The 12368-nt window shown below is 38.2% G+C and overlaps 3 protein-coding genes across 3 annotated transcripts in view; 1 reads left to right on the forward strand and 2 right to left on the reverse strand.

Annotated features, from left to right (window-relative positions):
* The window catches only part of LOC108043430 (cell wall protein RBR3), a 28915-nt gene extending 26395 nt beyond the window's left edge, over positions 1-2520 (reverse strand). Inside the window, exon 1 of the mRNA XM_044460529.1 lies at positions 2469-2520. The gene's annotated coding sequence lies outside the window, so the exon portion shown is untranslated. The remainder of the gene's footprint in view (positions 1-2468) is intronic.
* Positions 2521-9532: 7012 nt separating this feature from the next.
* LOC108048838 (tumor susceptibility gene 101 protein) lies at positions 9533-11783 on the forward strand. The gene is made up of 7 exons (XM_017129757.2): positions 9533-9723; positions 9826-9910; positions 9971-10036; positions 10106-10378; positions 10442-10662; positions 10718-11067; positions 11410-11783. Exons 1-7 carry the CDS (start codon positions 9679-9681, stop codon positions 11594-11596), a joined length of 1227 nt encoding a protein of 408 aa, XP_016985246.1. The 5' UTR covers positions 9533-9678; the 3' UTR covers positions 11597-11783.
* LOC108048839 (transmembrane protein 258) lies at positions 11766-12235 on the reverse strand. The gene is made up of 2 exons (XM_017129758.1): positions 12130-12235; positions 11766-12069 (listed from the first exon to the last, which is right to left on the reverse strand). The coding sequence occupies exon 2, from the start codon at positions 12066-12068 to the stop codon at positions 11832-11834; it is 237 nt and encodes a 78-aa protein (XP_016985247.1). The 5' UTR covers position 12069; positions 12130-12235; the 3' UTR covers positions 11766-11831.
* Positions 12236-12368: the final 133 nt, after the last annotated feature.

The following is a 12368-nucleotide window of genomic DNA, read 5'->3' on the forward strand; positions in this document are numbered from 1 at the left end:
AATCAGTCTTTGTCTTTGATTTATTACGAAATCTTCGCGCTAATTGCCCTCGAAATGTAATCCACTTCCCATTTCTACACTTCCTAGTTTCAATTAGACTTCAATTGTGCAGCCAAGCGACCGATCCATTAGTTGGTCACAGGGTCAGCGATTCTATTCCCACGCCAACGCTTCTCGATTTTACCAACTATTTTGCATTCATTAATGGGACAATCTCCGGTTCGGTTCGGTTTAGTTATCTAATGAATGCGAAACCCCCTGGCAGCCGACTTGCCGGATCATTTGGCTTATATAAATAAACATTAGAGACAAGTTCAAGATAATAATTGTCTAAAATGAAACAAAATAAAAAAAAAAGGCGCGAGCCAGTTCGTGAGCACATCAGAACTGAGCTTCCATTTCCATTTCGATCAGTCACCCACCAGCGGGTTCTTAACTCTCGGCATGTCAGCTAAATCTAGTCAATCAATTGGCTTAGAAAACGTTCCAATCCCCATTTGGCTCGCCGTAATTTAGCTGACTTGGCCAAAAGGGTTAAGTGCGATGGCAAAATCGCAAATCATGGTAATTATGAACGGGCCATGGCACTTGCGAAATTAGTCGACTTGGCAAACGCTACGTGCATTAATTGTGCGGTCACATAAAACGGGCCAAGGGGGGCAATGAGGGGGCGTTCAGCAGGTGGTAGGGTAACTGCAGCAGCTGCCAGATGAGATCGAACATACACTAGGCTGCACAGGAATTTTCCAATAAATTGTTCATAAACATACCACATAAATCCGTTTCAATGTTCAATATATCTCTTTAAAATTACAGATTTTTATTTTGTATTTATCACATTAGAATTCTTCTTTATGTTTTGATGTGTTTCTTTTATGATGGAATTCATAAGTTTATTTCACTCAATTAAATAACAAAAAGTAAAAATTTCAATCATTTATCTGTGTTTCAAAAAGTTTATAAAATTATTTTAACCCTATTTTTAAACTGCGGGAAAAATCAAATTAAACTTGTAAATCTAGTACATTTGTAGTAACTAACCAAAGTCGTTTATTTAAATAAGTTTGATGATTTAACTAGTGATTTAACTAGTGTTTTGAAAAAAAAAAGATAAATAAAAAGATGATATCGGAAAAAATCAAATGTAATCAATAATCTCATTTTATTTGTTTTATCAAAGTTTAATTTAATCTTAAATTTTAATCTCCCCGTAGTCCAGTGTCTAATGCCTCAATTGCAAATTCGAATTTTAAATATGTGTCATTTACGGGCGCAACAATTTTTCTACATCTCCATACAAATGTACAAAACTTTTTTTTGCCGGATTTCTACATTTGCTGAGTTATGAATGCAAATGCTAATGCAACGGCTGGCTATAAATCCCCCGGCATATATCTATATATATCCATCTGACTATCGATGTAGTGCATCGGCAACAGATGTGAAATAGAAAAAAAGCACAAGAGAATCTACAAATTAGACACGATTTTTTTCAGCTGGCGAACACGATCCGAGTTTTATATGCAAGGCGAACGGAATGACAACTTTGCGATATAATATAGAATATATGTATATGCATGCGATGTGGATAGCCATCTGTATGCATATCAGAACGGTCGAGATGAGGCAGCATTTAATAAGGCTGCAGCCGTAGGTGATAATCAGCAGTTTACCCTTTCTGCTAATTTGTCTCAAATTGCGGCCCACAGAGTAATACCTGATCTTTTGTGGCCTTGTCTAGGGCGCACAGCTGTGCACACATTCTGTGCGCGATTTATGGCTATAGACTATAGACTATAGTCACCGCCGATCTGTCTCGCTCTTTCGAGTGGAACAGCTGGCAGCATTTAGTGCCACTCAGAACTGTGTGACACGCCCCCTCTTGCCACCGCCCCCTAATCACCTCCCCCCACCAAATTACATATCAATCATTTGGTTTCAATTGACCCTGGCAGTTGATCAGTTGGCAATTTTCCCACTTGGAATGCATTCGATTCCATTTGATTTTCATCTGCGTGTTTTTTTTCGGCCAATGATTCAGCACATCTGGCGCCAGTCAAATCGAGCGCAAATTTATGCAAAACATATATACACATATTAAATATTTCAAATATGTTGACTGCCTTTGAATTTTATATCGAATTCCCAGGCAAATTCTTAGGAAACTTCGAAATGCGCAAACCGCAAATAAAATTAGCAAAACACAGCCATAAATTTAGAAAGAAAACGCAACTGGCGCCAGTTTTTGTTCGCAAATTGATACACTGATAAATCAAGGGGCTATTTTGTAAAAAAAACTAAAACAAACTGAATTGTATGACGGTTTTTTTTTAAATACTATTTACAAACAAATAAACAAAAAAGAAGAGAAACTACTTAAATAGTTCTGTCAAATCAATAAGGTTTTTTTTGAGGAAATTTGAGTTTCTTTTAGTTAGCACTATTTTAAGGGGTATTACACAACTTACCTTTTAGCTGGCTTTATATTTTCTTCCTTGTCTTGTTTTATTTAAATTTTCTTGTTATTAGTGTGGTTGACTTCTGAGTCAAGCGTGACATTTGATTGCTTGACTTTTGTTGTCTGCTTGTATAAAATTGGTCAATGAACGCGTTTGTTTATGAAAATGATTTCAAGTTTGGTTTTAACGCCACTCTTTGTTAGCTCCAACTTAAGCGACTACAGTCTATGGTTTGATTTATGCACTTTTGAGTGTCGGGGGCCTGAAGTTCTCCTTTGTGGGCGTCGCTCGCAGTCGGCTTCCTAGATTTGTTTGCATATGCTTAGCGGATTTAAAGAACAATTCTTAAGAACACACACGAGCGAGGAGTTTTTGTTTGAAATGCGTTTTTTAAATTTTCGATTTTTATTCAGATTTAGGGAGACAGACAGCTGTGAGACTCCCGATGCCGGACAACGCCAACTGACAACTGTCAACCCAAAACAAACATTTAACGCTCGACAAAAAAGCCTCGACCGCCGAGCAGACGGTACATCAATTTTTCATTTAATTTAAATTTAAATTCAGCTTAGGCTACTCGGGTTTTTCGTTCAATTGCCGGGACAGGCGCAACGAATGCTCTTTGCCTTGCATTCCATTCGCGGTGACGTGGCTCCGATCTGCGGGCCGCTCATTATCTCTGGGGCAGCTGCCAGGTCACGTAATACACGAAAATAAGTTCTGCCCGGGACAAAAATCAATTTTACGTGCCAAAACTCATCGATTCCACCGAGCACTCGTCTCTCGGGATGGGCGGACCGAAGGCGAGGGGGCGTGGCCCTGGCGACAATTAAAGTTCACTTAGGTAGCGGCATTTGTATGCCGCTGAGAGTTGTGTTTTGTAAATTTGGCTGGGCGCATGAGAGAGGTCGAAAAGTTCGTTGCCTAAGTCTTTTGATTTTCGTCAGGTGTTTTTCGCATTACCGGAAGCACTCGTCAAATGATGAGTAACTGCGGCATTCGGATGTGGTCAGTGAAGTGCTACTGTGGATCGTGACTGAGGGGGCTGTAATCATATGATTGAATGGTGAATTATTTAAGGTAAATGTTCGATGTGACAAAAATAAAATTTATTGACAAATGGATTTTGTGTTTGAGTACGCTTGTAATTGGTGAAATTTATTGCGGTAGCTACAGATTAATCTGATGTAATATATATTTTATATTTTATAAAAATTATTTTTATTAATGTAAGTTGGAAATAGGGAAATCTTGAAGAATAAAATAAGCGTATATAAGAAAAAACTAATTTAAGTTGGTTCAAAATTTGATCTCAATTAATAAACAGAATGGAATAAAAAACAATGTTAGAAATAAAATAAGAAAAATGTTATTTAATGCTTGTTGTTTTAAGGGATACTTGAAATTATAATGCGATCCCACATTTTGTTTGCAAAGCTGGTATTAAACGGATCCAAATTCTTTCGCAGAGTCTTGACTTATTCTTCGGAATTCCGAAAAGTTCTTCTGCCTAACAAAATTGGTTTTATACAACCCACTTGAAAGATGACTAATTTTTTTTGGTGACTCACAGACCATATTCAAATCCGAAACTTATTCAATCAGCATCAATCAACTTCTGTTCTAATTTGCCACTTGAAAGGAGCTGAAGCTGAGATTATGCGCCACTTCATTAATTGCCAGAAAAACGAACAAAATCAATTCATTTAACTGCTGAGATTACTATGCGAAATGGTCTTAGAATTATATAAACCAACTCGAGTGTGAGTGCTTTGGCCTAGGTGATTACGTGCCCAGCATTTGAAGTCTAATCGAAAACTGGAAACTCCAAGTCAGCCAATGATCATTCATAAATTTCGTTTTAACGATAGCGGAGCAGAAACAAAACGAAATACAAATACAACGAGAATAATTAATTGAACTTTTATGCGAAATCTAACAGCAATCTAAAGCCAAAATCAAAGCAGCAACGGTAGCCATAAACATAGACAGATGGCAGTTAATTTTATACCGAGCGTTATTGATAAGTAGAATAGTTGTGTTTTGGGACGTGATAAGGCGGCCAGGGCTAAAAACTGAGCTCTCTAGACTTAGCAAAATAAAACAAAATGCTTCCTGTAATGTTGACATTGAAGCTCTATTCAAAAATCTGGGTAATTGTGTCTGACTGTCGTTATTATGCTGAAAAATTATTGTTCATTTCAAATGGGTTTTTGGGGTTCTAGAAAACGAAAACAAAACTGGCCGAAGGTTTTCCTAGACTCATTTCACATTCTAAGCTGTCAGCGCTGTCATTGCTTTTATTTAGTGCTCTTCTAAAAGTCAGTAAACTCGAACTGGAAAATGCCTGGGAAGCGTTTCGAAAATTATTGTATTGATTGATAATTCTTTAGCCAGCAATGCGGAACTGGAGCTAACGGCTAATCCACGGAGTTTTTCGCCCGGAGGAGGAACACGTCGCCCGAATCCCAGTCCCTGTTCAATTCATCGATTGCTGACAGGCCAACAAATGATGGCTAATTCAAAGTTCGCACAAATCAAATAACCATAAATCATCTGCGCACACGAACAAATTCGGGTATTTTGTCACAAAAACAAAGCAATTTACTAATTAATGGTTTCTGTCGTCGAGTGGCAGAGTTCACGAATGTAAAACGCTCGGGAAGGGGAGAAGGAGCAGCAGGTGAATACGGGGCTTGACCCGGAAGTGACCCCCAGATACGCCCAAAAACACAGGGCCCATCTCATAGTTTTTCGTTTAAGAGAATTGTTGGAAATGGATGTTTGAAAAGAATATTTAAATATGTAATTAAGCTATTCACAAACCCCTGAGGAGAAAATTAATGCTCTTTTAACTCCTCAAATTTAAAACTAATGTTTCTTTTTTTCGTAGCTCAGCAAGAATATAATTTCTTTAAGTTCTATGTATTTGTTGTATATATAACGTATAGTTTCTTATTCTTTAAGTTTGTCTGATTAATAGGGTTTGTAAAGTTTAATTTGCTCTTTCCTTTGAATTTTTATTCTTCAATTATTTAAGTTTAAGTTTAATTAAGTTTTTATTAAAAAATAAGATACAATTTTTAATAAGTTAAACTATAAATATTTAGGTATATTTTTAATCCTTTAATGTCATACAATTTTTATATAGTAAGCAGGACTTTTTAATGTGTACTATAAAAAATACTTATTATAATTTTTTAATATATTATAATAATATATAATTTATATTTTTTTTTAACTAATACATGTTTTCGAATAAGCCATTAAGAAAAACCCTGACTACTTAATTTCATTAAGCAATACCAGTAAGTAATTATTAGGCGAAAAGCAAATTATGGATTATTTAAATTTAACTTGAAATGGGCATAATTTCATAAACCTCTTAGTCGTAGTTAAATATCTTTCATCAGATCTAGCCGCAAATCATGTCATGCTCAAAGTTCAAATATCTTATTGAATATTATTTCATGCTTTGTGTATTTCTACGTATCTATTTGTTCTTGGATTGGTTTTGTTTTTTCCAATGTTTCGTGTATTGTTCATTAATAGCTGCAAAGTGATGCTGGCAGAAATTTGTTCTTTGTTGTTAATGATATTGTCAGTGGGGGCTGGTACCGAAAACACATTCATATGGCTAGCAATGGATATATATAGCATGTCATGGCAGCATCAGGTGTATTATTGATTCTTGCGCTGGGCTTTTGTTCAAATGGCTTATTGTTTTTATGGCAGCATAATAAATAACATTAAATAGCATTACAGGGAAGTTTCAATCGGCACATTAGTTTTCCGCCTGTTGGAAGAGGTCACTGGGACTGAGGTAAATGAATGGACCACATGAATAATGAGTTTAATGGGTGCTGTTCCTGGGAATTCTCCGGGGAATTTTAACTTTTCTCCATAGAATCTCTTTTTGCGGTGGCTTGAAACTCACTGACAGATTAATTTCATTGGTTTTTTCATTGCCATTTATTTTTAGTCTATTATTGTTTGGACGGCGGTGCTCATTAGACTTTATTTTTAGAACATTCAGCAATGAGTACTCTAAAAATAAGACTCGATTCAGAGTGAAGATTTGCCATTTATAAAATGTAAAGACATAATGGCAGCCAATTAGCCGAGCTTTGCCTGCCCACTTCCGCTTCTGGCCAAGTCCATTATGCCGAAACGGATTCATCAGGCTAGAACTTCGGCCCGGATCGTCTGTTTGGGTCAAGTACTCGGCCTCAAAGTGTTGAAATTGCTTTAATTAAATTTATTGCCCACAAGGCAGCTCATTAAAAGTCATTGGCAGGCGTGAAGTGATTAATCGAGCTGTGAGATTCAGTTGACAAAATTGATGACTTCTGAACGAGATCCAATCGCCCGATTTCGAGAACGTGGGTGGTCCAATCCCGTCGCATATATCATTCTACTTTCGATTCTGAGCAGCGTTGAGCTCAAACCTCCCAGGCAAATCAGAAACATTGAACATGGTATAAAAAATAAACAAAACTTACAACAGTTAGTTGGTCAATGGGTTATTATGATAATGAACTCAATTGCCGCTGCCCAGAGCTTTGTTGTAATTTGCCTGGCCTTGGGACATGGGCTAGAAGATTTCACAGCCAAAAGAGAGAATAGACGACGTACACAAAGATCCGAGGAACGCGATTATTACGATGATTATCATTATCGGGGTGGCCGAAGAAGAAACACACAGCTGGCCGGAGGTCAACGCGGTTGAGAAAATCAAGTTTACAAAGGCAAGCAATTACACAGCCACACGGAAAAATATTTAGATATTTCTTAAGATTTATTAGCTTTTCATCAGCGGTGTCACAGAAATTTATTTTAATCAAAAATATATTGAAGTTGGGGAAGATCTGTTAAAAATTTCGGAATGAAATCGACAGGTAATTTAAGACCTTTTATAATCTACAAATCTCTATAGACTTATACCAGTTTTGGTTATACAAAATATTGGGTTTAGTCTACTTTAAAATTGTATTTTACTTAACAAATTTATAAATTGATTCCAAGATTAAACATTTAAAATTAAATTAAATACGTTCAACCAGATAAGCCAGATTAAACAATAAATAAGTTCTTATTTTATCACAGTTTCAAGTGCAGTCAATAGCAGTATAAGAAAAATATTAAAATATCAGAACGAAAATGTTCATAGTTTTTCCAGTGCATAGCCGAAGCTGAAGTTGCCTCAGGTTGGTTTCCAGCTTGAGTTCCCCAGCAGTAGCGGTGGCCAACAGTGATAAGAATCGCGTTAGCTAATTAAAAGCGACCACGAGGCGTATGAGTAATCGGCAGTCAGCCAGCCAGAGTGTGCCCAAAGTGATTTATGTGAATTCACTTCTGATTTGAACTTCAGCCGAGCGCTTCAAGCGAGTTCAAGTACACATGACCAACAATTTGTAGTTGGCCGAAGGCGAAACGCACAAGAAGCCAATTGCCCAAAAGCACTTGCCATTTAACCAATTGTCCATTCAACCGAAGCAGCCATACTCAGCCTATTTTAATATTTTAATTTCTCTAGCTACGAAAATAAATACCTGTAAGTATTTTTTGTCTTATCGGAATCATTTTAAAATTTAAAAATGGAGTATCAGTTTTGACATTATTCTCGAGTTGTCTGATATCTGATATAATATGTAAAAGGAGTTTTTTCTTAAATCGTCTAAATTAATACATAGGTAAACAAAAAAGTTTTTGAGTAATAAAGACAATATTTTTGTAAAGAATCATATATTTTTAAAATGCACAAGATTCATACCTGTGTAACCCCAAACAATTAATCCAATATTTCAGCAATGCCACTGCTGATCTACCCCTAATGATAGGGCAACATTTGGCTACTGTACTTGTTCATTGATTGCGCTTCGGCCAGAAATCAATCAGCAAAGGCAACAGTAACAAAAGGCATTAGAGCTGACCTTCATTGGAATCGAAATTTTATGTGCGCGAACTTGAGACATTGGAAGTAATTACTGTCAAAGCGGAATACGCAATCGAATTCGCGACAAAGTGCCTCGAAAAAGTTTAACGACTCGCGCCAATTCCTGGCCACAATTAGGCTTAACGAGTGGAGCAATGGGTCGGTACATGGATTTGTTTTGCAGAGATAAGCCAATCGTTAATTGGCACGTTTTTGGCTTAATTGTGGCACAGATTGCCCGAGGGCTTCGATCTGTACAAGATTTGCTTAATTAAAATCAACAGGGGCAACTGGAATTAAGCAAAAATGTAGAGTCTTAAATTCGTAATTGTTCAGATAATTTAAAGCCATTTAAAACTTTGGCTATACAGATTTTAGTATGCCAAAGCTTGTCGATTTTCTAATCGGTTTCTATTGCACCTATATATAAAGTCGTCCGAATTCTAAAATATTGTAAAAAAAAACAACTTTATACGGGAGTTATATGATATAGTCGTCCGATCCTGCACGTTCCGAGTTATATTTTACCTGCAATATAAATAGGATTTTTGGAAGAGTTTCAACCAGATAGTTTTCTAACTGACATACTATTTTACAAGCAAACGGAAAGACCGACATGGCCAAATCGACTCTTTTGGTGATGCTGATAAAAAATATATATGCAAACTTTTAATGAAAGATGATTTCCAAGAAAAATATTTGCCTTAAAATATTTTGAAAGACATTTGTATTTATAAGTTATAAATATTCAAATTACATAAAGATACATATTTAATTGATTAAAGATAATTTAAGAATGTTGAACTTTTGGATTAAAACGCAATCTCCAGGAAAAAATTAATTTGATTTGTTTATATTACTTTTAAACTTCTAACCAAAATGTAACGGTTTATTGCTGATAACAACATAGGATCTGGCATCACTGGTTATTCAAAAACACAATAATACAATGGTATCATTTGTCAAGTTTTAGAGACCCGGTTTATAGAATATAAATAAATATAATATAATATACATAAATACTATAAAATTAGGGAAAAATAGAGTTTCCGGCAAGGAGTTTCGGACTGATGTGACCAGTTGGCGATGGATCCGAAATCCAAATTTTTTCGAGGCAATTGTATATATTAAGGAAAAGCGGCGGTCACACTAAGCCAGCGTTTCGATACTATCACTTTGTTTTCATTCAACAAATTCCCTGTGAACTCACTAACGAAAAATATTTAGATCTGAGTCGAATTTGAGGAGCAATTCGATTTAAGCCGATCTGGTTTGCCAAGCATAATGCCCGCGGTCGAGGAGACACAAATTACAAAGTATCTTTCAAAGGTGAGGCCCGTCTATGAGTCATACTCCCACTCTCTGGGATTTTGCTTTTTTTCTTTCTTCTGCACGCAACGCAATTAACGATAATAATGTATTTAATTGCAGTACAAATATATTGGTGCAACCAAAAAGGACGTGATAGATGTGGTCACATCGTATCGCAGCTTGACCTACGACCTGCAGAGGTTTGGTAAGAGTCAGCTGATAACAGTATAAGTATACATTATTTTAAACCATTTCACCATTTTAGTTTTCAACGATGGCAGCTCCAAGGAATTGTTCACCATACAGGGTACTATTCCCGTGGTCTACAAAAGTAAATAACTAAAATACGCGAACCTCTTGATAACTCGTGATAATGTAATTGTATTCCCTTCGCCATCAGATAACACCTACTACATTCCCATCTGTATATGGTTGATGGACACTCATCCCCAGAATGCACCTATGTGCTTCGTCAAGCCCACGCCCACCATGCAGATAAAGGTTTCCATGTATGTGGATCACAATGGAAAGGTCTACCTGCCTTACCTGCACGACTGGCAGCCGCACAACTCGGATTTGCTTTCACTCATCCAGGTGATGATCGTCACCTTCGGCGATCATCCGCCCGTGTACTCGAAGCCCAAGGAACAAATCGCTGCGCCATATCCCACAAGTGAGTGGGGGGTTCTATTTCCAAGTCCATATATTTGTTATTGTTATATTGTTTTTTCTCCAGCCTACATGCCTCAACCGGGCGGACCCGGTGGCAGCAACACGTTTCTGCCTTATCCGACAGCTGGTGGCGGCAACTTTCCGCCATATCCTACGGGCAGCAACTTTCCGCCGTATCCGCCGGGTGGCGCTGGTCCGGCTGGCCCATCCGCTGGCTATCCGCCCTACATGAACTTCCCCCAGCCAGGTGGCGGTGGCGGTGGCAACCCACCAGCCGCTGGATATGTGAGCTTTAAATCTAAATCACAAAAGAACGTGCTATAATTCCGTTTTCCTTAAGAACTCCTGGCCCAACCCCAGCCCCACAGGCACCATAACCGAGGAGCACATCAAAGCATCACTCATCAGCGCCGTGGAGGACAAGCTGCGCCGTCGCATCCAAGAGAAGGTTAATCAGTATCAAGCCGAGATTGAAACTCTCAACCGCACCAAACAGGAGCTGGTTGAGGGTAGTTCCAAAATCGATGCCATCATCTCACGCCTGGAACGCGAACAGGTTGATCTTAAGAAAAACATCAGTGTGTTGAAGGACAAGGAGCAGGAGCTGGAAAAGAGCTTGGAAACGCTGGAAAGCGCTGATGCCATCGACCCCGACGAGGCGGTGACCACCACAGCGCCGCTATACCGACAGTAAGTTGATAACAGATTTTTGTATCTTATTAAGAAACAAAGTTATTTAGGCTAGTTCTGGTTCAAAACGCTCAAATTCGATCGACACTAGGCTAGTACTAAGTTAATTTCCTAGAGAACACAAGTCAACTACTTAGCGCATTTGCTGGTGGTATAAGTCAAATAAAATTTGATCGAATATATCCCTGAAAACCAGAACTGGCCTGGATAGCTAAATGCTGTAAAGCTTAGCTTCAACCGTGCAAGGGCTGCTTAAAATATGACATGAAAACCTTTGATTATTAGTCGCTGCAAAGTGACTTTAAATTTGGCACCAATTTTAAACACTTTATCCACTCGTAGATTACTCAATGCCTATGCCGACGAGGCGGCCACCGAGGATGCCATCTATTACCTAGGCGAGGGACTCCGTGGCGGGGTCATCGACCTGGAGACCTTCCTCAAGCACGTGCGACAACTGTCCAGGAAGCAGTTTATCCTGCGGGCCACCATGCAGAAGTGCAGACAAAAGGCCGGGCTGGCCGGATAGAATAGCAATAGTTTCAAAACTTGCCGTGATTTCTTATTCGACGGGGGAGTGTGTGCACGTGTAGACGATTTATATGTTAGCGTAATATATATTCGATATTGTTTTAAGCGCAAATTGAATCTTTAAAATTGGAATTACAATAAACCTTAATAAAAAAGAAGGCCTCACGTACGTTCACGCCCACGGACAGATCTTTAGTTTATTTCTACACGGAATGGTTTTTGTTCAATGGATCTCATACGTAAATACCGACGGTTAGCAGCAGGAACACGATGCCAAATCCCAAGAAGATGGAGGCACACAGGCTGATCAGCAGTTCCTTGATCAGGGTGCTCTCCTTGGCGCTTTTCCGGGACACCACGAAGATGAAAAACCAGGCAGTGAAGAAGGTTCCAATTATCAGGAGCACGGTGGCGAGGTGGGGGAAAACGGCCGGGTTCACGGGCGAAACGTAGCGCTGCATCACATCCATACTGCAAGGTTGGCAGATCGTTAGCTTAACCATACATTTAACCAAAATCCGGTCCACTTACATAGAATTTTAGCTTTAATTACTTCTTGTTATTTTTTGTCGCAAATTGTACGTGGCCCGGCAGCTAGGGTTGCTCTACTCGTTATCGTCATCGGTTGGCACCCCCACCATCGATATGAAGTTTAAACCTATCGAGTCACAGAATGAGCAATTGGGAGGGAGAATTTAATTTTTAGTGAGAAGTGAAAAAATAAATTAAACTTTTTGATATTCGGTTAATGAACTATTGACAACGTTATG

The sequence above is a fragment of the Drosophila rhopaloa genome, unplaced genomic scaffold (assembly GCF_018152115.1).
Source record: "Drosophila rhopaloa isolate 14029-0021.01 unplaced genomic scaffold, ASM1815211v1 contig_201, whole genome shotgun sequence".
Lineage (NCBI taxonomy): Eukaryota > Metazoa > Arthropoda > Insecta > Diptera > Drosophilidae > Drosophila > Drosophila rhopaloa.